Source organism: Coregonus lavaretus (genome assembly GCF_964263955.1).
Source record: "Coregonus lavaretus genome assembly, chromosome: 2".
In the NCBI taxonomy this organism is placed as follows: Eukaryota; Metazoa; Chordata; class Actinopteri; order Salmoniformes; family Salmonidae; genus Coregonus; species Coregonus lavaretus.
This window is the reverse complement of record NC_139989.1, coordinates 18,339,212-18,362,958: the sequence shown is the minus strand read 5'-3', so window position 1 is coordinate 18,362,958 and position 23,747 is coordinate 18,339,212. Positions and strand designations below refer to the sequence as shown.

The 23,747-nt window shown below is 42.1% G+C and overlaps 2 protein-coding genes and 1 pseudogene across 3 annotated transcripts; 1 reads left to right on the top strand and 2 right to left on the bottom strand.

The window, feature by feature from the left end:
- The first annotated feature begins 60 nt into the window (after positions 1-60).
- LOC311100404 (FAST kinase domain-containing protein 3, mitochondrial-like) lies at positions 61-4,608 on the top strand. The gene is made up of 7 exons (XM_084141303.1): positions 61-584; positions 1,432-2,924; positions 3,052-3,137; positions 3,261-3,435; positions 3,567-3,636; positions 3,755-3,869; positions 4,118-4,608. The coding sequence occupies exons 1-7, from the start codon at positions 427-429 to the stop codon at positions 4,214-4,216; spliced, it is 2,196 nt and encodes a 731-aa protein (XP_083997429.1). The 5' UTR covers positions 61-426; the 3' UTR covers positions 4,217-4,608.
- On the bottom strand, positions 4,522-15,380 carry LOC311100411 (charged multivesicular body protein 5-like). The gene is made up of 8 exons (XM_084141311.1): positions 15,214-15,380; positions 10,339-10,443; positions 6,308-6,354; positions 6,042-6,135; positions 5,876-5,947; positions 5,620-5,728; positions 5,248-5,363; positions 4,522-5,049 (listed from the first exon to the last, which is right to left on the bottom strand). The coding sequence occupies exons 1-8, from the start codon at positions 15,280-15,282 to the stop codon at positions 4,999-5,001; spliced, it is 663 nt and encodes a 220-aa protein (XP_083997437.1). The 5' UTR covers positions 15,283-15,380; the 3' UTR covers positions 4,522-4,998.
- Positions 15,381-17,255: 1,875 nt separating this feature from the next.
- Positions 17,256-22,378, bottom strand: LOC311150608 (tripartite motif-containing protein 16-like; annotated as a pseudogene). The gene is made up of 7 exons (XR_014615211.1): positions 22,363-22,378; positions 21,499-22,097; positions 21,051-21,146; positions 18,828-19,061; positions 18,245-18,401; positions 18,089-18,148; positions 17,256-17,891 (listed from the first exon to the last, which is right to left on the bottom strand). The product of XR_014615211.1 is annotated as a tripartite motif-containing protein 16-like (transcript).
- Positions 22,379-23,747: the final 1,369 nt, after the last annotated feature.

Here is a 23,747-nt window from a genome sequence, read left to right as displayed (position 1 = left end):
CAATGGGGGAAATATATATTCAGGAATATCAATGCAAAAGCTGCAATAAACCACATTAATTTAGAGATCTGAGTAGTCTGACCTCAACCTGATTTTGCCTCTGCGAAAATAATGTAGGTCAAAACATCAGGGGGATCCACCTTGAATGCACAGTTCAGTTTAACTTTTTCAAAGTGTACTTAGCCCCATAGATACTTTTAGTCAATCATCAAGGATTTACTGAATAATCTGAAATGTCACTAACACTCTCCGTACAGAATCTGTAAAAGTGTGGTAACATTTGACATTAAATGGTATTAGAGGTATGTAGAGCATGGCGTTTGCAACGCCAGGGTTGTGGGTTCGATTCCCACAACAACAACAAAAATGTATGCACTAACTGTAAGTCGCTCTGGATAAGAGCGTCTGCGAAAATGTAAATGTATTATGGTGCACGCTAGTGGCTTTGTAAAACAGATTTTCCCACCCTATTGGTTTACAACGGGGCCAATCACGAATGAGCACCTTCCTTCGTTACGGAACCACGCTGGACCAGTGGGTGGATTTTTCAAAAAGAATTGTCAGTGCGTCCTGTTCCACGAAAGGTAAACTGTGTACCTAGTACTCTTCTTGCCAACTGTTTAGTTCATTAATAAAGTAAGGGAATTTATCATTTCAATGCCTTCGTTGTAATAATAATATGCCATTTAGCAGACGCTTTTATCCAAAGCGACTTACAGTCATGCGTGCATACATTTTTATTGTGTATGGGTGGTCCCGGGGATCGAACCCACTACCTTGGCGTAACAAGCGCCGTGCTCTACCAGCTGAGCTACAGAGGACCACATTGTCACGTCTACTAGCTAACAGGCTAGCTATTATGTTGCCTATAATATAACTTCAACTTCCGCTTTGTAGCTAGCTTAAGTGTTCACTAGAAAGGATACAGCTTTTGTAAGATTTGCCTTTTCGTAGCAGGTTAGGATAATTGTTAAGGTTATGAACATGTTTGGGGTTATGGTTAGCTAAAATGCAAAACAGTTTAAACTTTTGACGTTAATTTGACACTGTATCCCTTCTAGCCATGACCGCTAACTAACACAAGGGCAAAATTACATTTTGTGTTTTCCCGTACATTGCACTGCATTAGTTCGCAAAATGCTGACATTTGAATTGATTTTTGACATTTGAATGGATTTTCTTAATGTATGGCTAGGTCGTGGTATGCGTAGTTAGCATATGCTGCGTGCGGTCGCTGGTTTGATAACCACCAGCAAGCCAAGGTTACATAACTAGCAAGCTAACATCAAAATGAATGGGACATTCCATGGAAAACATCTTGCTATCCATCTTACTGCAGTGATATATTCTCAACTGAAACTGCCCATTAGGTCAACTGAGTTACCAGAACTTTGTAGGCTTAGCTAACCATCTGCTCCTATGCTCACACAGGTTAGAACTGCCTGGTGAGTCCTGGAACAGAGCCATGGCTTTAAAAGTGATCCAGAGGCTTCAACTGCTCAGGCAGACAGGGGCACACCTCTGTCCTCCAGGCGAGCTGAGTCGCACCAGACTCCTGAGTGTTCCGGTAGGGGAGCCCCTGTGTGTGGCGTGTCTATGGACCTCAGCTGACCGCTGTATCCAGAGGCAGGGCTGTCGGAAACTCAGTCAGCCAGACTATGGTAGGATGACTTTGTCCACCATTGCCAAGGACCCTTTCTACACCACTGGGTCAGTCAGCCTCCACAAAGACTCAGTCCCCAGGTTCCGTCTGAGTCAGCTGCACCGGCCCACTGATGCAGAGGAGAAGGCCTTCCATGACCGCCTGGTTAGCTGCTCTTCCTCCAGACAGGTGCTGAGACTCCTCCGCACAGTGGAGATCATGTCTGACACCATGGCAGCGGAAGCCCTGCACCGCGTGGCTGACATGGAGCAGGACGGCACTTCCCTGAAGGACCCCAAAGTGCTGGAGAAGGACACTCTCAGGGCCCTGTGCTGCCAGCTGGAGCAGGACTCTGGGCGTCTGACGGAGGCCGGGCTGGTTTCTGCTCTGCTGGCCTGCACACGCCTCTACTTAGACCCCTGGAGCATGCTGGTGGTGCGGCTGGTGTCGGAGAGCCAGGAGCGGCTGGACAGGGGCCAGATGAGCATGGACCAGCTGTGCACCCTGGGCCAGGCCCTGCTGGCCCTGGAGGGCCCGGGCTGTGGGATGTTGGAGCAGCTGATGGAGGAGGTACAGAGGCAGGAGCTGGGTCAGTGGAGCCTGGTAGAACTCACTGCAGTATACGGACTGCTGCAGGCTGGAGTAGGGGAGGGCGGCCGCTACCAGGACCTCCTAAACGCTATGCACGCCTACGCTGTGTCAGTCACCTCTCGTATGGACCCCCCTGCTGTCAGCAGGGTGCTTAGTGCCTTGGTGGTCCTGAACCAGACCCAGGCCATGCCACTGGTCATCAGCCTGTGTAAGCAGGCGGTCAGGCACGTACCCCACTTCAGAGATGAGGAGCTGGGGCTAGTGCTCGGGGCGCTCATGCACTTTGGCCACAGCGACCACTTCTTGGTGGAGGCCATGGAGAGACACGTGCCCAAGATGGCGTTCACGTCCCATCCAGAGACAGTCACCAAAGTGATGCAGTACTTTGGGCGTCGGAACATCCTGTCGCAGCCGGTGTTTGACGCGGTGGCGGAGAGCTTTGTGTACCGGGCAGACGAATACAGCACCAGCCAAGTGGCCAGGCAGATCATGCCGTTCGGGAAGCTGGGCTACCTGCCGCCCAATGCCGGGGAGGTGTTCCGGAAGGTGGAGGCCATCCTGCATGCACGCTTCTCTCACTTCCAGCCCCGGACACTCCTCAACCTACTGCACTCCTGCATCCTGGTAGAGCGGTTTCCTGTCAACTTTGTGTCTAAGGTCTTCAACCGCTACTTCCTCCAGCAACTACAAGGTAATGCATCCTTAATAATTAGCTCACGCTTATTTTACTACTCTCCATACTTATATCGGCACAGTTTCTTTGGTTAATCAATTGCACAGTCTTTGATTAATCAGTTGTACATTTATGTGTGTCCCAGAGCAAGGCTCAGGGGTTGACCGGATTGTTCTGGCACAACTGACCCAACTCTACATGACTGTGAAGCTTGAATGCCCTTTTTATGAGGTAGGCTAACGAGTTATTACAAATCAATGTTCAGTCTATGATAGCATTGCAACTTCAACTACAGTGTTGCCATCCTAGCACACTATCCTCTGATTCACCCTTAACACCCTGTTTTAACCCCAGGGTCCAAGGCTCCTTCCTAAGTACCGTGTCAAGTCTTTTCTAACTCCTGGTCGCTCTCTGGAGACTCTAGTGGACGGACACCTTTACAACTATGTGAAAATTGGACTGGTGGATCTACTAGGGGCCCGCGCCTACTTCGCTTCCAGAGTCCTCACTCCATACTGCTACACACTAGGTAATGTACAGCACATTGTAAGATGCAACACAGGTAAAATTTAATTCAATGCTTCAGACAATGTTATGGTTATACCTATACTGAAAATGAAAGGTGCAAAGAAATCAGGCCTCTGTTTCTTGTCGTTTCAGATGTGGAAATAAAGCTTGATGAGGAAGGATATGTATTGCCTGCCAGTCAAATCGATGATATCTACAAGAGGTATATAAACAATAGACATTTAAGCCATGAAATTAATAAACATAGGTGATAAAATTGTTGTACAATAGCTATTTAATTCATGCCCATACGATCTGTTAATTTTGTTGTGTACTTGCAGGATAGCAGTTTGCATTGACGGCGACAAGAGGTTCACTGTGAACACAAGACAGCTGCTAGGGAAAGAGGCCATCAAGCAGCGGCACCTGAGGCTTCTGGGATATGAAGTTGTTCAGGTCAGAAATTCACTCTGCAACCTTTTGAGTGTTCTGTTCTCCCTTTGTTGCAAGTGTTCATCTGCTGTATATTTTGAGTGTTCTATTTCTATGGTTCTGTCTGCTGTAAATTCTGATTTCAGCCCCTTTGCTAGTGTTCTGTCTCTAGGCATCTACTCTGTCAGGAGCATATCTGTATTCAGTTGGATCTTCTGTTTTTGCTCTCAGTGCTCCATCTGTTACTAATAGAAGTTTTTTTGTTTTTGCAGATTCCTTACTATGAATTTGAAAAGCTTTGGAACAAGACTGAGGTTGTTGAATACCTTCACAAGAAGATCTTCCCCCTCAGTTATAGGCTCAGTTGGTGATGACTGGCTCAAACAAGGCCTTTGTTGCTGTCATAAAACTATACAGTTTGGGTACTGTTTTTGTGATTTTAATCGTCTAAACCAGGGCTCTCCAACCCTGTTCCTGGAGAGCTACCTTCCTGTAGGTTTTCACTCCAACCCCAGTTGTAACTTCACTGGTTCAGTTTATCAACCAGTTAATTATTAGAATCCGGTGCGCTAGATTAGGGTTGGAGTGTAAACCTACAGGACGGTAGCTCTGGTCTAAATGTTACATTGTCCAACATTTGCACCCAAAGAGAAAGCATATCGTTCAACTACATGAATACTTTCAGAAATGTATTTATTGCTTTTGAGTGATTGTAATTCTATGCACTACTAGTGTTCTATTGTACAATTAAATTACTTATTTAGTCCTGTCTCCCTCCTTTGTTTAAAAAAATTTAACTACAAATATGCCTGATTTTATAACTAATCCACCATTGGCATCATTTGAAATATTTATATTTATTGGTAGTTGGCAACACAGTGCTGCAGTAGAAGTTAGAACAACCAAGAATCACCTTGGAGAAAAAAAAACATTTGTTCATACGATCAAGAATGAATATAGCTAGTGCATCACTATTGATTTCCATATCCGATATCAATGATGATCTTAAATAGATAATCTAAGGCGGGTTGAGTCTTTTGTCCACCACCATTTAATAATGCATGTCAGTCGGATATATGTTGTAAAAAGGCTATGATACATTAAAAAAAACAGTTGGGAGTGTTGCCATTGGTTTCTGCCTGCTGTCTATCCATTATGTGGCAGGGATCTGTGGCAGGCCAAATTCATCCACCAGAACTCCACCCTGAAAAACATAGGCAAAATAAATTACAATTTATTATGAAACACCACATCTAAATGAGTGCATAAATGTGTCTTCAATGTAATGTCCTATAAAACAAACAACCCTACGAACAAGGCAACTGTCAGCTGTGTTTGCCAGTGATCCACGACCAAACATGGTAAACGTAAATACAGTGGTTAGAGAGAGACAGATGTGTACCCGGTTTGTTGCCCTGTCGCTGGGTATTCCCTCTGGGATGGAGGGGGCAGTGCTGGCCTCATCCAGGTAGGAGCTGTCATCATCCAGCAGCAGCTCATCTCCCAGGGCATCCAGCTCTGGGAACACACACAGCCATTGATGCACAATTATTACATGCATCCTATTGATGTAAGGACTGTATTGACTGTTGTTGTATCACTGCTGAAGTGAACCAAACTTCTCTGTAGTGTGGTGGGAAATGATGCCATCTGTTGATATACGGCAGTGTTTTAATATAGACCTATCCTGTACTGGAGCAAAACCAACTGTGTTGTAACACAGTGTCAGTGTATTGTCTTCCTTGTGGCTGTGTCATGCTCTCACAGTACTGACCTGCTTCCAGGTCATCATCATCGATCTCTGGCGTCCCGTAGCTTCTGCTCATCGCCTCCTGCACCTCGTTGGCATCCTCCATCATGTCCTCCAGCTGGTCCTGGAGATCCTGCATCAGGAACACAAAGAGCTCTTAACCCATTCTCAATACCCAATAGGCCATCCTCACTGAAACCTCACATTCACTTAACCTGGATGAACACAAACCAGATAACTTGAATATATTGAGCAGACAAATAGAAGACAAATGGCTTACCTCAATCTGATCGATCTTCACGTTCTTGTATGCCGCCTTCATCTCTTTGGCTCCAATTTTCATGGCATCCACCTATAATGCAATATCAGAGATGTTTACCCAGATAACTATGACAACTACAGTAAATTGTAAGTGCTACAGTCAGCACACTGCTGATCCCCCTTACTGTTGTTTTTGTGTCTTTGAGAGTTTGTATTGTGTAGTTGGCCTGTTCCATGTTGAAAGACTGCTGTGTGAGGTTATCTCTCTGGCCCTCATACCTGAAAAACATCACGATTCAAATGATAACCTCTATCAATGAAGATGTTATGATGTACTCATTTGACTGGTTTACAGCTCATTATGTGGTTCATCATTGTGTTACTGTGATGTTGGTCCTGATTGATTGGAGGTGTTTCATGCATTGGCAGACTGCTTTCATAAATGACTCACATTCTCTTCTGCTTCAGCACTCTCATTGCCTTCTGCTTGACCATGTTCTGATGAAAACATAACCAGGAAACACAATTTACACAACATAAGGCATTAATACTGATATACTGTATGTCTGTCCACATGGATGGACAGACATACATGTATAATGTTCCAAACAACCCCTAAGAACAAGTGGAACTGTAGAGGGAGGATGCAGATGGCCCATGCCCCCACAGTGACAAACTTGTGTTTTAAGGGTCCGATTCACACTTAGGAAATGTATTCCTTTCATATGCACGCCTTTACTACACACTTCCAGTAGTTAGTATTCAGACTTACCTTATGCAGGTGCATAACGGGTGATGTTGATACACTACATGGCCAAAAGTATGTGGACACCCCTTCAAATTAGTGGATTCGGGTGTTTCAGCCACACCTGTTGTTGGCAGGTGTATAAAATCGAGCACACAGCCATGCAATCTCCATAGACACACATTGGCAGTAGAATGGCCTTAATGAAGAGCTCAGTGACTTTCAACGTGGCACCGTCATAGGATGCCACCTTCCCAACAAGTCAGTTTGTCAAATTTCTGTCCTGCTAGAGCTGCCCCGGTCAACTGTAAGTGCTGTTATTGTGAAGTGGAAACGTCTAGGAGCAACAACGGCTCAGTCACGAAGTGGTAGGCCACACAAGCTCACAGAACGGTAACGCCGAGTGCTGAAGTGCGTAAAATTGTCTGTCCTCGGTTGCAACACTCACTACCGAGTTCCAAACTGCCTCTGGAAGCAACGTCAGCACAATAACTGTTCGTTGGGAGCTTCATGAAATGGGTTTCCATGGCCGAGCAGCCGCACACAAGCCTAAGATCACCATGTGCAATGCCAAGCGTCGGCTGAAGTGGTGTAAAGCTCACTCCCATTGGAGTCTGGAGCAGTGGAAATGTGTTCTCTGCAGTGATGAATCACGCTTCACCATCTGGCAATCCGACAGACGAATCTGAGTTTGGTGGATGCCAGGAGAACGCTAACTGCCCCAATGCATAGTGCCAACTGTAAAGTTTGGTGGAGGAGGAATAATGGTCTGGGGCTGTTTTTCATGGTTCGGGGTAGGCCCCTTAGTTCCAGTGAAGTAAATCTTAACGCTACAGCATACAATTGCATTCTAGACAATACCCTGCTTCCAACTTTGTGGCAACAGTTTGGGGAAGGCCCTTTCCTGTTTCAGCATGACAATGCCCCCGTACACAAAGCAAGGTCCATACAGAAATGGTCAAGATCAGTGTGGAAGAACTTGACTGGCCTGCACAGAACCCTGACCTCAACACCATCGAACACCTTTGGGATGAACTGGAACGCCGACTGTGAGCCAGGCCTAATCGCCCAACATCAATGCCCGACCTCACTATTGCTCTTGTGGCTGAATGGAAGCAAGTCCCCACAGCAACGTTTCAACATCTTAGTGGAAATCCTTCCCAGAAGAGTGGAGGCTGTTATAGCAGTAAAGGGGGGACTAACTCCATATTAATGCCCATGATTTTGGAATGAGATTTATGATGAGCAGCTGTCCACATACTTTTGGTCATGTAGTGTGTGCTTTAGTTTGCTGCCATATGACTGGTTTCCCATGTGTGATGTATTTTTACAATTCCTTTATCCAAATGGTTTACTCATTTACCTAGCTCTTATTAATAGCTCTTATCAATTAGGAAATTACAGTTAATGGAGAATGGTGTCATTCTATCGGAAAAAATTAAGTAGATGTTGTTCCACTTGGAACCGATAGGTTGCTCGACCTTATTTATCGTTTCATCGCACGTAAAGGTGGTTGAATTATGAGGAATAAGGCGTATCTGCAGACACACCTCCGCCACACCTTCATTTCTTTAATCTCCAACTTAAACAAATGGTGGGTGCTATTCTCACGCGTAGAGAGAAAAGTGCATAAAAAAAGGGAATTTCGTTAATTTACTTGCACTTAACTCAGGTTGAATTCCCCAGAAGAGCATTACATGTATAATCAGCCTAGTCTCATAGACTAGACGTAACACAGTAAAGGTAAATCTGGGATTTACATTTACATTTTAGTCATTTAGCAGACGCTCTTATCCAGAGCGACTTACAGTTAGTGAGTGCATACATGTTTTTTTGTTTGTTTTTGTTTTTTGTCATACTGGCCCCCCCGTCGGAAACAAACCCACATCCCTGCCGGCCAAACCCTCCCCTACCTTGGACGACGCTGGACCAATTGTGCGCCGCCCATGGGTCTCCCGGTCTCGGCAGGCTGCGACAGAGCCTGGACTCGAACCAGGATCTCTAGTGGCACAGCTAGCACTGCAATGCAGTGCCTTAGACCACTGCGCCACTCGGGAGTCGAGCTTTGGTGGGATAATAATATATATTAGTATTATATATTATGTTTGGTATGGTTACATAAGACAGATGGTTACTTAAGGTAAAAACGAAAGTAGGGTGGCTGGGTGGGCGTATAACGTGAACATCTAGCAACCCAAAAGGTTGCGAGTTCGAATCTCAACACGGATAGCTTTAGCATTTTAGGTTATTAGCAAATGTTCAACTACTTACTACTTTAGCTAACCCTTTCCCTAACCCTTTAACCTAACTCCTAACCTTAACCAGTTTTACCCTCTAATGTTTTGGGGCACTGAGCAAATTTTTGGCTCTTGTGAGCGGAAACTTGAACGTTGTGAGAATTTTGTGCAACTTCTGGCACACGTTTAGAGTGAACACTGAGGCTGTACTCTTACAGTTTTAGACAGTAGCCAATAGGCTATTGTGGCTATTTGAGCATTATGTAGGCCTACCAACAAAACCATTGGAGCAAATCGCATAACATTTTCCACATGGAAATAGCTTTGATTTCTATGATATAGCCTACAGTAGCCTATATGTGGTGTTCAATGCAGGCCTACATTGCATGAGACTTTTAAAAACGTTTTTACATTATGAAGGGCTTGATATTAATTATTTTTTACTTGCTCTGTAACACCATGGGCCAAATAGGTGGCTGTAAATTGCATTGTATTGTGTTTTATTATGCAAGAAACCACTTTACAAAATACAATTAATTATTATTACCATACAGAGAATTAGACAATGTAGGCTACCTCTCTGCCTATTGGCTTATTTGCATATTCAAGCCTGTCTCAAAATACAACACTGCCCCTTTAATTAAGATGTAAGCTTTTTACCTGACTGGCTTTTAAAAGACAGCTTGAAATGTGGCCTACACGTTTTGTGCTCTTGTAGGAAGCATTAACTCCCCATTGCTGACCTATACTTATGTATAACTGGGCTAATAACTCGCTAACTAGCAAAGAATATCAACAAATGTGCACACCCGCGGCTCTGCGCTCTGATCTGAAAAGCGCAATCACTCGCAGGTGATTGAAAGACCGCTCGTGGGCTACCCCCGCCAATAGAATTATACTCCGTTGCGCTCTGGCTCTGTCGACAACAAAATCACAGACACAATCTTGCAAAGTTAGATTTGTTTTGGTTTGTTGCATTGAAAAGGGGCTGATATAATGTTAATTAGATCACAGAAAAAACATTAATCTATATAGTGCAAACTAATGGGGCGAACTTGCGTCTCTGCGTGGCATGGCATTTCTTCTGCGTGGCAGTCCTGGAGGTGGTGCGAGGCCGAGCACGAGCGCAGCTTAGAGGGAACATTGACCTTAACCCCTAGCCTTGCTAACGTTAGCCAGATAGCTAATGTTAGCCACCTAGCTAGAATTCGTAACATAGCATACGCTTTGCAAATTCGTAAAATATTATACGTTTTGCAAATTCGTAACATAAAATACTAATTGTAACTTGTAACATATCATACGAAATGGGTGATGGACATCCACAAATTAATACATACCATATAAAACGTAACGCATCATACTAAATGGCGTGTTCTCGGATTTATGTAAATAATAATACGAAATGCTCTGAGACCTGGTTGGCATAATAGAATGATTGACTGGTAAACATGTCTACTATCACAGTCTGCTTCACTCAGTGCAGGCCTTCACTCTTACCTTTGAAGGGCCATCTCTCATCTTCTTCATCTGATCCTTGTACTTGACCAGTTCAACATCTAGTCTATCAATCTTCTTGTCAATAGACTCCGCTCGTGAGTCAACCTTAAAAAGAGAGAAAGAGTGGGAGTAACGAGTTAGCCAGGCAGACTGTTTTCATAACTCATACATCAGGGATTCAGCCGCAGGCCGATGTTTTGGTGAGCGGATGGTCGGAACATAATTACAAATCATTTGTAGACTGCAATTTGATCGCAAGAATCACAAACAGATACAATATTTGACAAATACATGATCATTTCAAACCTTGCTTACATTTGTATACGATCACGTGTCTCTGTATTATGCGTGGGAATACTTGGGAACAGATTTTCAAAATAAAAATAAGTGGTGTTTTTACACTCTTTTACGTACAATGAAAATTCCCCAAAATATATACGGAAAGTATTGAGACTCCTTAACTTTTTCCACATTTTGTTACGTTGCAGCCTTATTCTAAAATGGATTGAATAGTTATTTTTCTCATCAATCTACACACAATACCCCATAATGACAAAGCAAAAACCGTTTTTTTGAAAATTTTGCAAGTTTATAAAATAAAATAAACTGCAATATCACATTTACATAAGTATTCAGACCCTTTACTTAGTACTTTGTTGAAGCACCTTTGGCAGCGATTACAGCCTTACAGTCTTCTTCTTGGGTATGACACTACAAGCTCTGTCAGGTTGGATGGGGAGCGTTGCTACACAGCTATTTTCAGGTCTCTCCAGAGATGTTCGATTAGGTTCAAGTCCGGGCTCTAGCTGGGCCACTCAAGGACATTCAGAGACTTGTCCCGAAGCCAATCCTGCGTTGTCTTGGCTGTGTCCTTAGGGTCGTTAGCCTGTTGGAAGGTGAACCTTCACCCCAGTCTGAGGTCCTGAGCGCTTTGGAGCAGGTTTTCATCAAGGATCTCTCTATACTTTGCTCCGTTTATCTTTGCCTTGACCCTGACTAGTCCTCCCAGTCTCTGCCGCTGAAAAACATCCCCACAGCATGATGCTGCCACCATCATGCTTCACCGTAGGGATGGTGCAAGGTTTCCTCCCGACGTGACGCTTGGCATTCAGGCCAAAGAGTTCAATCTTGATATCATCAGACCAGAGAATCTTGTTTCTCATGGTCTGAGAGTCTTTAGATGCCTTTTGGCAAACTCCAAGCGGGCTGTCATGTGCTTTTTACTGAGGAGTGGCTTCCGTCTGGCCACTCTAACAAAGGCCTGATTGGTGGAGTGCAGAAGAGATGGTTGTCCTTCTGGAAGGTTCTCCCATCTCCAAAGAGGAACACTAGTGCTCTGTCAGAGTGACCATCGGGTTCTTTGTCACCTCCCTGACCAAGGCCCTTCTCCCCCTGATTGCTCAGTTTGGCCGGGCGGCCAGCTCTAGAAAAATAGTATTTGTGGTTCCAAACTTCTTCCATTTAAGAATTATGGAGGCCACTGTGTTCTTCGGGACCTTCAATGCTGCAGACATTTTTTGGTACCCTTCCCCAGATCTGTGCCTCGACAAAATCCTGTCTCGGAGCTCTACGGAAAATTCCTTCGACCTCATGGCTTGGTTTTTGCTCTGACATGCACTGTGGGACCATATACAGTGGGGAGAACAAGTATTTGATACACTGCCGATTTTGCAGGTTTTCCTACTTACAAAGCATGTAGAGGTCTGTCATTTTTATCATAGGTACACTTCAACTGTGAGAGACGGAATCTAAACAAAAATCGAGAAAATCACATTGTATGATTTTTAAGTAATTAATTTGCATTTTATTGCATGACATAAGTATTTGATACATCAGAAAAGCAGAAGTTAATATTTGGTACATAAACCTTTGTTTGCAATTACAGAGATCATACGTATCCTGTAGGTCTTGACCAGGTTTGCACACACTGCAGCAGGGATTTTGGCCCACTCCTCCATACAGACCTTCTCCAGATCCTTCAGGTTTAAGGCTGTCGCTGGGCAATACGGACTTTCAGCTCCCTCCAAAGATTTTCTATTGGGTTCAGGTCTGGAGACTGGCTAGGCCACTCCAGGACCTTGAGATGCTTCTTACGGAGCCACTCCTTAGTTGCCCTGGCTGTGTGTTTCGGGTCGTTGTCATGCTGGAAGACCCAGCCACGACCCATCTTCAATGCTCTTACTGAGGGAAGGAGGTTGTTGGCCAAGATCTCGCGATACATGGCCCCATCCATCCTCCCCTCAATACGGTGCAGTCGTCTTGTCCCCTTTGCAGAAAAGCATCCCCAAAGAATAATGTTTCCACCTCCATGCTTCACGGTTGGGATGGTGTTCTTGGGGTTGTACTCATCCTTCTTCTTCCTCCAAACACGGCGAGTGGAGTTTAGACCAAAAAGCTCTATTTTTGTCTCATCAGATCACATGACCTTCTCCCATTCCTCCTCTGGATCATCCAGATGGTCATTGGCAAACTTCAGACGGGCCTGGACATGCGCTGGCTTGAGCAGGGGGACCTTGCGTGCGCTGCAGGATTTTAATCCATGACGGCGTAGTGTGTTACTAATGGTTTTCTTTGAGACTGTGGTCCCAGCTCTCTTCAGGTCATTGACCAGGTCCTGCCGTGTAGTTCTGGGGTGATCCCTCACCTTCCTCATGATCATTGATGCCCCACGAGGTGAGATCTTGCATGGAGCCCCAGACCGAGGGTGATTGACCGTCATCTTGAACTTCTTCCATTTTCTAATAATTGCGCCAACAGTTGTTGCCTTCTCACCAAGCTGCTTGCCTATTGTTCTGTAGCCCATCCCAGCCTTGTGCAGGTCTACAATTTTATCCCTGATGTCCTTACACAGCTCTCTGGTCTTGGCCATTGTGGAGAGGTTGGAGTCTGTTTGATTGAGTGTGTGGACAGGTGTCTTTTATACAGGTAATGAGTTCAAACAGGTACAGTTAATACAGGTAATGAGTGGAGAACAGGAGGGCTTCTTAAAGAAAAACTAACAGGTCTGTGAGAGCCGGAATTCTTACTGGTTGGTAGGTGATCAAATACTTATGTCATGCAATAAAATGCAAATTAATTACTTAAAAATCATACAATGTGATTTTCTGGATTTTTGTTTTAGATTCCGTCTCTCACAGTTGAAGTGTACCTATGATAAAAATTACAGACCTCTACATGCTTTGTAAGTAGGAAAACCTGCAAAATCGGCAGTGTATCAAATACTTGTTCTCCCCACTGTATAGGCATGTGTGTGCCTTTCCAAATCATATCTAATCAATTGAATTTACCACAGGTGGACTCCAATCAAGATGTAGAAACATACCAAGGATGATCAACAGAAACAGGATGCACCTGAGCTCAATTTTGAGTCTCATTGCAAAGGATCTGAATACTTACGTAAATAAGGTATTTCTGTTTCTATTTTTAATCAAACATTTCTAAAAACCTGTTTTCACTTTGTCATTATGGCATATTGTGTGTAGATTGCTGAGGATATTTTTTTATTTAATCCATTTTAGAATAAGGCTGCAACGTAACAAAATGTGGAAAAAGCCAAGGGGTCTGAATACTTTCCGAAAGCACTGTATGTATGTATGTATGTATGTATTATTTTATTTTGGGGGGGGCCAAATAAAACCACGCGGGGGCCAAATTCAGCCCGCGGGCTGCCAGTTGGGGAACCCTGTCATAGGTTCTTCTTGCAACGCGGGTGTATTTACATACATTAGCGTTGCTTTGAATTGTATTGGGTTGCACAAAAACAGTCTGTGGGAAGCCAGAAGTTAAATACAATTCCATTTCCACTTACTTTGTTGGTCATTAAGACGGGGGAATTTGAGACAAAATATCTAAAAGTCCCCCACAAATTATATATATTTTTGTCCACATATGGCTCGTGCAGGACTTTTATTTTGACATGAGGTAAGCAGAGAGGAAGTGGGTCTACAACAGACCCCCGTTTAGAAAGTCTGTTTAATAAAATGATCCTTTAGATATTTTGTCTAAAACTTCCCCCATCATAATGACCGCACAGTAAATTGAAATTGAATTTTACTTCTGGCTTCCCACTGACTGTTTTTGTGCAACCCAATATAATTGAAAGCAACGCTTGTGTATGTTAATACATCCCGTTGCTAAAAGCACCTACATACCTCAATACTCTTGTATGAGTCTGAAGTCTTTGTAATAACATTTTGTGATATCAGAAAAAGTTATTCAAATACATGTACAAGTTATTATAATGATCAAATAATCAATGAATAATTTTCTTTCATTTTTACAGTCAATGGCACTAGCTAAATACCTAATGTGGTCAAACCTGTAAAACTGGTTGGTTGAAGGAACTACACCTTTTAGCCAAGTGGTTCCCAACCTTTTTCAGTTACTGTACCACCAGCTGAATTTCTCTCTGCCCGGAGTACCCCTGAAGTACCCCCTCATGTGCATTTTACCAATAAGCCTATGGTCTCATGAGTGTTCTCAAGTACCCCCTGTGGATAGGCCTAGTACCCCTGGTTGGGAACCACTGTTTTAGCCTACAGACAGTGGAAAACCAGCATCACCTTACTGAACTTTAGTCAATTGGCCATCTAGCTAATTAGGCAAGTTAGCTTAGCAACTACGACAATATTACAAGGCTAATCAAACTAACTTTCAATACCATGCTGAAAAGTATGTAGCTAAACAGTATTCTATAAACTATAGGTATCAAATGGGCTGTCATGCAGGCCATAACTCTCTCCCATTGTTTCTAGAACAATCAGCTGTCATCCAGCTACAGTAGCAAGCTAGTTACCGTTAGCCAGCCAGCATGCCAAGTTATTTTGTTTGTTTGTCAAAGACACTGCTCTGATTAAGTTATTTCCATATACTTACATTTCCTATACATTCCGTTAGATTTGGTGGTGGTCCCTTCGGTTTTCCTCGACCGAAAATACGGTTCATTTTGAAATAAATACCCAATAACTCAAAACAACAAAGAATCTATCTGCCCGTCAACAAAATAAGGCAAACCCGGAAGTAACATCGAGCTGACGTCACATAAGTCACATGGTTTACTTTTACAACAATCTTCCACCGCCGTAAAGCAGGAATGTGCTGCTAAATATTATTTTATTTAGTTATATTGTCAAGTCATGTAGTTTAAAACATAAACACTTAAAGATGAACATATAGAAATATGGTTTATTTTGGTGGTTTACTGAGAGGCAAGAGGTCAATCAATAATTTATTTTTGCCATATCACCATCTGCTGGACGGTTGATTGAGTAGTAAAGGTGCAGCATAAAATTGACTAGGCCTGCTAAAGATATATTTTAGGAAATTGAATAGATTAAAATGTAAGGATCAGTAGATAAATAACAGTAAAACATGTTGAAATTAACAAACAATAAGTTATTTTTAATTTAGAAAAGATATCAATACAGTAGTTGTTATTCAGTATAGGCTACATCAAAGTGAGAATGCATGAATATGAATGTGAATGTAGTGCCTTCAGAAAGTATTCAAACCCCTGGACTTATTCCACAATTTGTTGTGTTACAGCCTGAATTTCCCCAACCAATCTACACACAATCCCCCATAATGACAAAGTGAAAACATGTTTTTAGAAATGTTAGCAAATTTATTGAAAATGAAATAAATAAATACAGTATCTAATTTACATAAGTATTCACACCGCTGAGTCAATACATGTTAGATTCACCTTTGGCATCGATTACAGCTGTGTCTTTCTGGGTAAGTCTCTAAGAGCTTTTCACACCTGGATTGTACAATATTTGCCAATTATTATTTTTAAAATTATTTAAGCTCTGTCAAGTTGGTTGTTGATCATTGCTAGACAGACATTTTCAAGTCTTGCCATAGATTTTCAAGCCCATTTAAGTCAAAACTATTGCAAGGCAACTCAGGAACATTCAATGTCATCTTGGTAAGCAACTCCAGTGTATATTTGGCCTTGTGATTTAGGTTATTGTCCTGCTGAAAGGTACATTTGTCTCCCAGTGTCTGTTGGCAAGCAGACTGAAAAAGGTTTTCCTCTAGGATTTGCCTGTGCTTAGCTCTATTCCGTTTATTTTTATCATAAAAAAACTCCCTAGTCCTTGCTGATGACAAGCATACCCATAACATGATGCAGCCACCACCATACTTGAAAATATGAAGAGTCGTACTCAGTGATATGTTATGTTGGATTTGCCCCAAACATAATGCTTTGTCTTCAGGACCAAAAGTTAATTTCTTTGCCACATTCTTTGCAGTATTACTTTAGTGCCTTGATTCAAACAGGATGCATGTTTTTGAATATTTTGTATTCTTTACAGGATTCATTTAGGTTAGTATTGTGGAGTAACTACAATGTTGTTGATCCATCCTCAGTTTTCTCCTATCACAGCCATTAAACTCGAACTGTTTTAAAGTCACCATTGGCCTCATGGTGAAATCCCTGAGCGATTTCCTTCCTCTCCGGCAAATTTAGGAAGGACGCCTGTATCTTTGTAGTGACTGGGTGTATTGATGCACCATCCAAAGTGTAATTAATAACTTCACGAAGAGATATTCAATGTCTGCTTATTTCTACCCATCTACCAATAGGTGCACTTCTTTGCGAGGCATTGGAAAACCTCCCTGGTCTCTGTGGCTGAATCTGTGTTTGAAATTCACTGCTTGACTGATGAACCTTACAGATAATTGTATATGTGGGGTACAGAGATGAGGTAGTCATTAGAAAATAATGTTAAACACTATTATTGCACACAGAGTCCATGCAACTTATTATGTGACTTGTTAAGCAAATTCTTACTCCTGAACTTATTTAGGCTTGCCATAACAAAGGGGTTGACTCAAGACATTTCAGTTGTTTATTTTTTATTAATTTGTGAAAAATTCTAAAAATATAATTCTGCTGTGATGTTATGGGTTATTGTGTGAAGGCCAGCGACACAAAATCTAAAAATGTGGAAAAGTCAAGAGGTGTGAATACTTTCTGAAGGCACTGTATAAGATTAAAACATAGACAATAATTAAGATTAAATCCCTCTGACAAATTATTGTACAGACCAGAGTAAAAGAGCATAAACCATAATTCTAATATGGGAAACACTACAGTTTACACATCTCAGCTGAATCATTTTGGTACCAAACACATAACCCAGGATAGAGGGGCCCCGGCTGAGTGAATGTGGTTTCGACTGTGTAGAGGAGGGTCATTGTGTCAGAGATGAAGAAGGACAGAATACCTGCCTTGTGATCCAGGTACACTCCTACTCTGGAGGACTGAGGGCCTGACACTTTAGTCTCAACATTATTGTGTCTGAAACTATAACCATTACTAGACCACTCTAAACCCCAAGACTTGTCAATGTATCCGAATCTGGAATCATAAACCAACCCGATTCTACTTATGCCTTTATATGAGACTGCTGTAAAAACAGTCCCACGATGAACCTCAGGATTTGGATCTTGAACAGAATGTTTAACTGTCACCTTTCTGTTCCCCTCAGACAGAAAGAGGGATTTCTGTGCTGTGTTTGGGTCCAGTGTGAGCTGACAGGAATCTGTGAGAAGAGCAGAGCAGAGACCAATGAGGGGAGTTAGAACAGTAAGTTAAGTCACCCACTGTACAGTATCAACCCTGTATTTGATTACAGAAGAGCAGAGACCAATGAGAGCAGTATCTACTACTGCTTTATCACAAGGTTTGTGAGGAGTGTCAGTAAAAAGAGATCGTTAGTTACTTGATGAAGAAACTCACATTGTAAGAACTGTTCTCTGGTCTTGGGCTCTGGAGGCAGTAAAACATCCACTGAATTCACTAGACACACAAAATATTATCAGCATACCATATTGTACATGTTCTAAACTAGGTGTTCTTATGTACAGTATTTTGTTAGTATTACTTTCAACCCACCTGTAGTGGAGATCTTCGTACATTCTTCTTTAAGGAATTCTTCTAGTTTCTCTCTTACACCAGAAACCGCCTTATTCACAGGTCCAAAGTACTGAGGACAGATAACGATGCTGGGTAAGTCTGAAGAGACACTGAGACTGGAGAGAGACTGATAACTCTGTGGAGGGAGGGAGGGAGAGAGAGAGAGAGAGACTGATAACTCTGTGGAGGGAGGGAGGGAGAGAGAGAGAGAGAGAGAGAATAATTGAGAAAAAGTGTTTTTGTGATGAAATATTTTTTATTAATAACAAATGTCAGCAAACATGACATTTTTACATTTTAGTCATTTAGCAGACGCTCTTATCCAGAGCAACTTACAGTTAGTGAGTGCATACATTTTTATTTTTTTATATATTTTTTTCATACTGGCCCCCGTGGGAAACAAACCCACAACCCTGGCGTTGTAAGCGCCATGCTCTACCAACTGAGCTACACTGGGCCCCAGATATGACTACAGATATACAGAATTAAATATAATTGACAAAATGTATAGTTTCACAACAAGTTAATTTCTGTATCACCTGTATCAAGGAAGTTTAGTTACCTGGAGGAAATGGATGTGATCCTCTGTGTGTGAGACCTGCTCCATCTCAGCGTTTCTCCTCCTCAGCTCAGCTATCTCCTGCTCCAGTTGCTCCAGGAGTCCTTCAGCTTGACTCACTTGAGCCTTCTCCTGGTCTCTGATCAGATCCTTCACCTCAGAGCGCCTTCTCTCAATGGAGCGGATCAGCTCAGTAAATATCCTATCACTGTCCTCCACTGCTGCCTGTGCAGAGCGCTGTTAGGTCACAGAGAGGGAAGAGCATGCTCCATGTTAAGTATACATTTTTTCCCCAAAACGTTTTTTCGATAAGGAATAAGGTTCTACCTATAACCCTTTTCATCTGAATAAGCTTTCTCACTGACAGTACAAGTTTAGCCACCCCAACGAAACACAGAAATATAAACACAGAAACAATACAAGTAGAATAAAACAACAATCAAAATCATAGGTACAACCCTAAGTGAACTAATGCAAAGAACAGGGGTTCACAATTAGCCACAACCCTCCAGCAACATGTAAAACCTAGAAAATAAAAGGGTTCTAGGTGGAAACCTTCATAGATGCCCACATAAAATAATACTATAAACTGACTGTACAAAACATTAAGAACACCTTCCTAATATTGAGTTGCACTTGCACCCCCCCTTTTGCCCTCAGAACAGCCTAGAGACATGGACTCTATAAGCTGTCGAAAGAGTTCCACAGGGATGTGGCCCATGTTATCTCCAATGCTTCCCACAGTTGTGTCAAGTTGGCTGGATGTCCTTTGGGTGGTAGACCATTCTTGATACACATGGGAAACTGTTGAGCGTGAAAAACCCAGCATTGTTGCAGTTCTTGACACACACTGGTGCGCCTGGCAACTACTACCATACCTCGTTCAAAGGCAATTGAAATATTTTGTCTTGCCCATTCACTCTCTTAATGGCACACATACACAATCCATGTCTCAATTGTCTCGAGGCTTAAAAATCCTTCTTTAACCTGTCTCCTCCCCTTCATCTACACGGACTGAAGTGGATTTAACAAGTGACATCAATAAGGGATCATACCTTTTACCTGGATTCACCTGGTCAGTTTATGTCATGGAAAGAGCAGGTGTCCTTAATTTTTTGTACACTCAGGATATATTTCCTCAATTACCTCAACGACCTCATACCCCTGCACATTGTATTCGGCGCATGTGACAAATAAAACGTTATTATTATTTCCTACAGTGTTTTTTAGGGGATAATACTGAAGTATTCACAATAGTATTTCAGTATACTATAACATTTTATAGTAAGTACTACACATGATCGATGGATACTACAGTGTGTAGTATAGTATTCTACAGCATACTACAGTTTCTATATAATTAAATAGTATGTACTGTAGTAGTCTATAGTGATCTGTAGTATTTTTCATTTGGGAGCTGCTGGGTAGAACCCTTTCCAGAGGGTTCTACCGCTAGAATCATCAAGGGCCTTGAATCATAAAGGGTCCTACGAACCCTTTATGGTTCTAGTTAGAACCCTTTTATTATAAGGGTGTATTTCCTCTCTAACTGGGAGCCCAGAGAGCCTGTTCCCCACAGTGGGTCTCAGTGGGATTGGAGAGTGGCCTCTCTCTGACTGGCTGACTGGAGGAGGGAAGTTTAATGGTGCATCTCCAGTCCTCTGGGCCAAGTTATTCTATAGTTATTTAATTGGATGTCATCAATCGAATAGGATTAAATGTTAGAATTGGGTTTTTCAAAATTTGAACATGTGATTCTCACCCTCCGGATAAGGATTCGAATGTGGTAATCCAATCTGACCTTTAAATCAGGATTAAAAGTTGTTTTTTCATTTTTCTAATCTCAAAGGTAGTGATTAGGATAATTTTGATTCCGAAAATATAACGAATACATTTCAATGTAACTAAAGGGAGGAGGTTTAAAAAAAACTTTCTAACATCTGAAAAACAAAGGTTAATTATGTTAAATTGACCGCAGTATAGGTATGTGGTCAGTTGTTATTTGTCTCTCTTTAATCTAGATACCTTTATTCATGTAGTTTACCCATCTCTGTTTCCCTATGACAGTGTAGAAGTAGTACCATAACCAGTCCAGTAAACTGGCCCAAAAACAGCTAGAGCAATCTGATAATGGCTGGCAAAAAAAATGAATGGATTACAGAATCCGGATTATACTGATCCAGATGAAACATTTTCAAAAACTGGGCCCTGGTCAATAGTTCTTACCTAGAGAGACTCCACAGCTCGTTGGAGCTCCTTCAGCACCTTCTCTCTCTCCTGGATTCTCTGCTGGAGCTTCTGCTGACTCATCCGCAGCTGACTCTGGCGAAACACTGTTCATTGAGCTATCAAGGTTTATTTGTCTAGTAGTGCAATAGTATAGTATTATGATATAGGTCCCATAGAGAGTAGGAATTAAATTGTAATAGAAGTCCCTTATATATATATGATGTTAGTTGAATTATTATGCTTTATACCGTACTCATATCATATAGTTTAAAATGAACTTTGGACTCAAAATTAAATGATGGTTTGTGACTACAGCTAATGGTGATACATGTAGACAATATTTTTCATGTAACTAATTGTATCAGTTTCTCTCATATTCAAATAGCTCTCCTACTGTATATTTCAATATTTGTTTATCAGAGTCACCAAGTTATTCTGGTCTAACCTGTTTCTCAGTCCTCTCCGCTGCAGCTGACACTGTATCATGGCCTTTGTGTTCATCCATCATACACAGATGACAGATACAATTCTGATCATTACGACAGTAAATCTTCAGCAGTTCCTCATGATGGGAGCAGATGTTCTCCTGTAGTTGTGTGGAGGCTTTGACCAGCTTGTGCTTCTTTAGTGCAGGGACACTATAGTGAGGCTGGAGGTGAGTCTTGCAGGAAGACACGAGACACACCAGACAGGACATGAGGGCTTTCTGCTTTCTGGTCCCAGTGAAGAAATCACATGCCACATATCCAGGTCCAGCATAGCACAGAGCAGGGGGAGCAGCCTGAAGTCCCGTCTTCTTCAGTTTCTCCACCACTTCAGCCAACATGTTATTTTTTCTCAGAGCAGGCCTTGGAGTGAAGGTCTGTCTGCATTGAGGACAGCTGTAGACCCCCTTCAGATCATCCTGATCCCAGCAGCTCTCAAAACAGCTCTTACAGTAACTGTGTCCACAGGGAATAGCCACTGGCTCCTTCAATAGATCCAGACAGACTGAACAACAGAACTGGTCCTGGTCCAGCAGAACTCCCTGCTGAGCAATTTGGACTGCTGTTGTTCACTTTCACACAGACAAACAACACTGAGACTCACATAAATTTCGTTTTCTCAGAAGAGAGTTTGTGGGAGGGGGAGGGACTTCCTGGTTCTGCCAGGAGGTGGGGTTAGTTAGAGGGAGGGAGGTAGAGAAGAATGTAGTCCACTGCAAAAATGAATATCCTGTGGCCTAGGGTGGTTTAGTGGTGTAAGCTGCTTTGTGACCTATACTTCTGTAGCATGAGTTCGAATCAGGCTCACTGCTATTTCAACACACTTTCCTCCAGAGCCATATATTTAGAGAGGTAACATTTCTTCTCCAAAAGGGGGCGCTCCAGTAACATGCATTGTGATCCAGGACTAAACCCTACAGCAGCCTATTCACATAAGAAGTTTACTACATATTGGCCAGACATAAATGTATACGGGATATTGAAACATAGTGCAAAGTGAATGATTGATTGGTGTCTGTGTCCTGAATGCATTGTATAATATTATGGGTAGCCAATGAACCATAAAAAGGTACATTGTGAACCTAGGCCAAATGTGTTATTTTTCTGATGTCTACATTAGAGTTCACTATATAAATTAAAGGGTACTAATACATGATGAGAAATAATGAAATCCATTACTATTTCAATGTCAGTTTTCTGGAGTCTTTATTCAAAATGAGAGGCAAATAGAACTGTCTATGAATGTAGCATGTTCCTATACCTAAAGAAAAATACTGCATATTGTAAAAAGTGCAAGATTAGCTGCTATTTTTAGCTATTTAAAAGTTTTAATTCAATGTCCACATGCAAATAACCTTTGATATGATACATCTGTAGTAGTGAAGGGGAGAAGTTCATTGACAGAGAAATATGATTCAAAGTTCAGCACAGTCAATCAGATGTAGCAGTGAGATGACATACAGTTTTCTTTTCCATTCAGTTTTTTTTCAGTGGCCGTAGCCTGACCCATCACATTCTTTTCCAAATGGTACATGGATTCAGAACAGGACAAATGCCAAATCTGGCCAAGTCTTATAAAATACTTCCTAAGTTAACTTTCAAATAAAAAATTTTAAAGGAGTGAATCCAAAGTGAAGTCATCTAGCTTGCTTACATTTTATTTAATGATCAATGTATGAAATAAAATGGAGTAAACATTCACCAAGAGTGCCAGTGCATTCTTAGAAATAAAAGGTTATATCTAGAACCTAATAGGAGAACCCTTTGAAGAACCCTTTTGGGTTCCATGTATACTGAACACAAATATAAACACAACATGTAAAGTGTTGGTCCCATGTCTCATGAGCTGAAATAAAAGATCCCAGAAATGTTCCACATGCACAAAAGCTTATTTCTCTCAAATGTAGTGCACACATTTGTTTACATCCCTGTTAGTGAGCATTTCTCCTTTGCCAAGATAATCCATCCACCTGACAGGTGTGGCATATCAAAAAGCTGATTAAACAGCATGATCATTACACAGGTGCACCTTGTGCTGGGGACAATAAAAGTCCACTAAAATGTGCAGTTCTGTCACACAACACAATGCCACAGATGTCTCAAGTTTTGAGGGAGCGTGCAATTGGCATGCTGACAGCAGGAATGTCCACCAGAGCTGTTGCCAGAGAATTGAATGTTAATTTCTCTACCATAAGCTGCCACCAACGTC

Excerpts from the sequence above, each read along its gene's own strand:
- LOC311100404 (XM_084141303.1), top strand. The coding sequence starts at position 427 with ATGGTGCACGCTAGTGGCTTTGTAAAACAGATTTTCCCACCCTATTGG. Across the intron at positions 3,138-3,260 it reads TTGAATGCCCTTTTTATGAG|GGTCCAAGGCTCCTTCCTAA; the intron begins GTAGGCTAACGA and ends TTTTAACCCCAG. Across the intron at positions 3,870-4,117 it reads TGGGATATGAAGTTGTTCAG|ATTCCTTACTATGAATTTGA; the intron begins GTCAGAAATTCA and ends TTGTTTTTGCAG.
- LOC311100411 (XM_084141311.1), bottom strand. The coding sequence starts at position 15,282 with ATGAACCGTATTTTCGGTCGAGGAAAACCGAAGGGACCACCACCAAAT. Across the intron at positions 5,948-6,041 it reads TCAAAGACACAAAAACAACA|GTGGATGCCATGAAAATTGG; the intron begins GTAAGGGGGATC and ends ATTGCATTATAG. Across the intron at positions 5,050-5,247 it reads GCGACAGGGCAACAAACCGG|GGTGGAGTTCTGGTGGATGA; the intron begins GTACACATCTGT and ends TATGTTTTTCAG.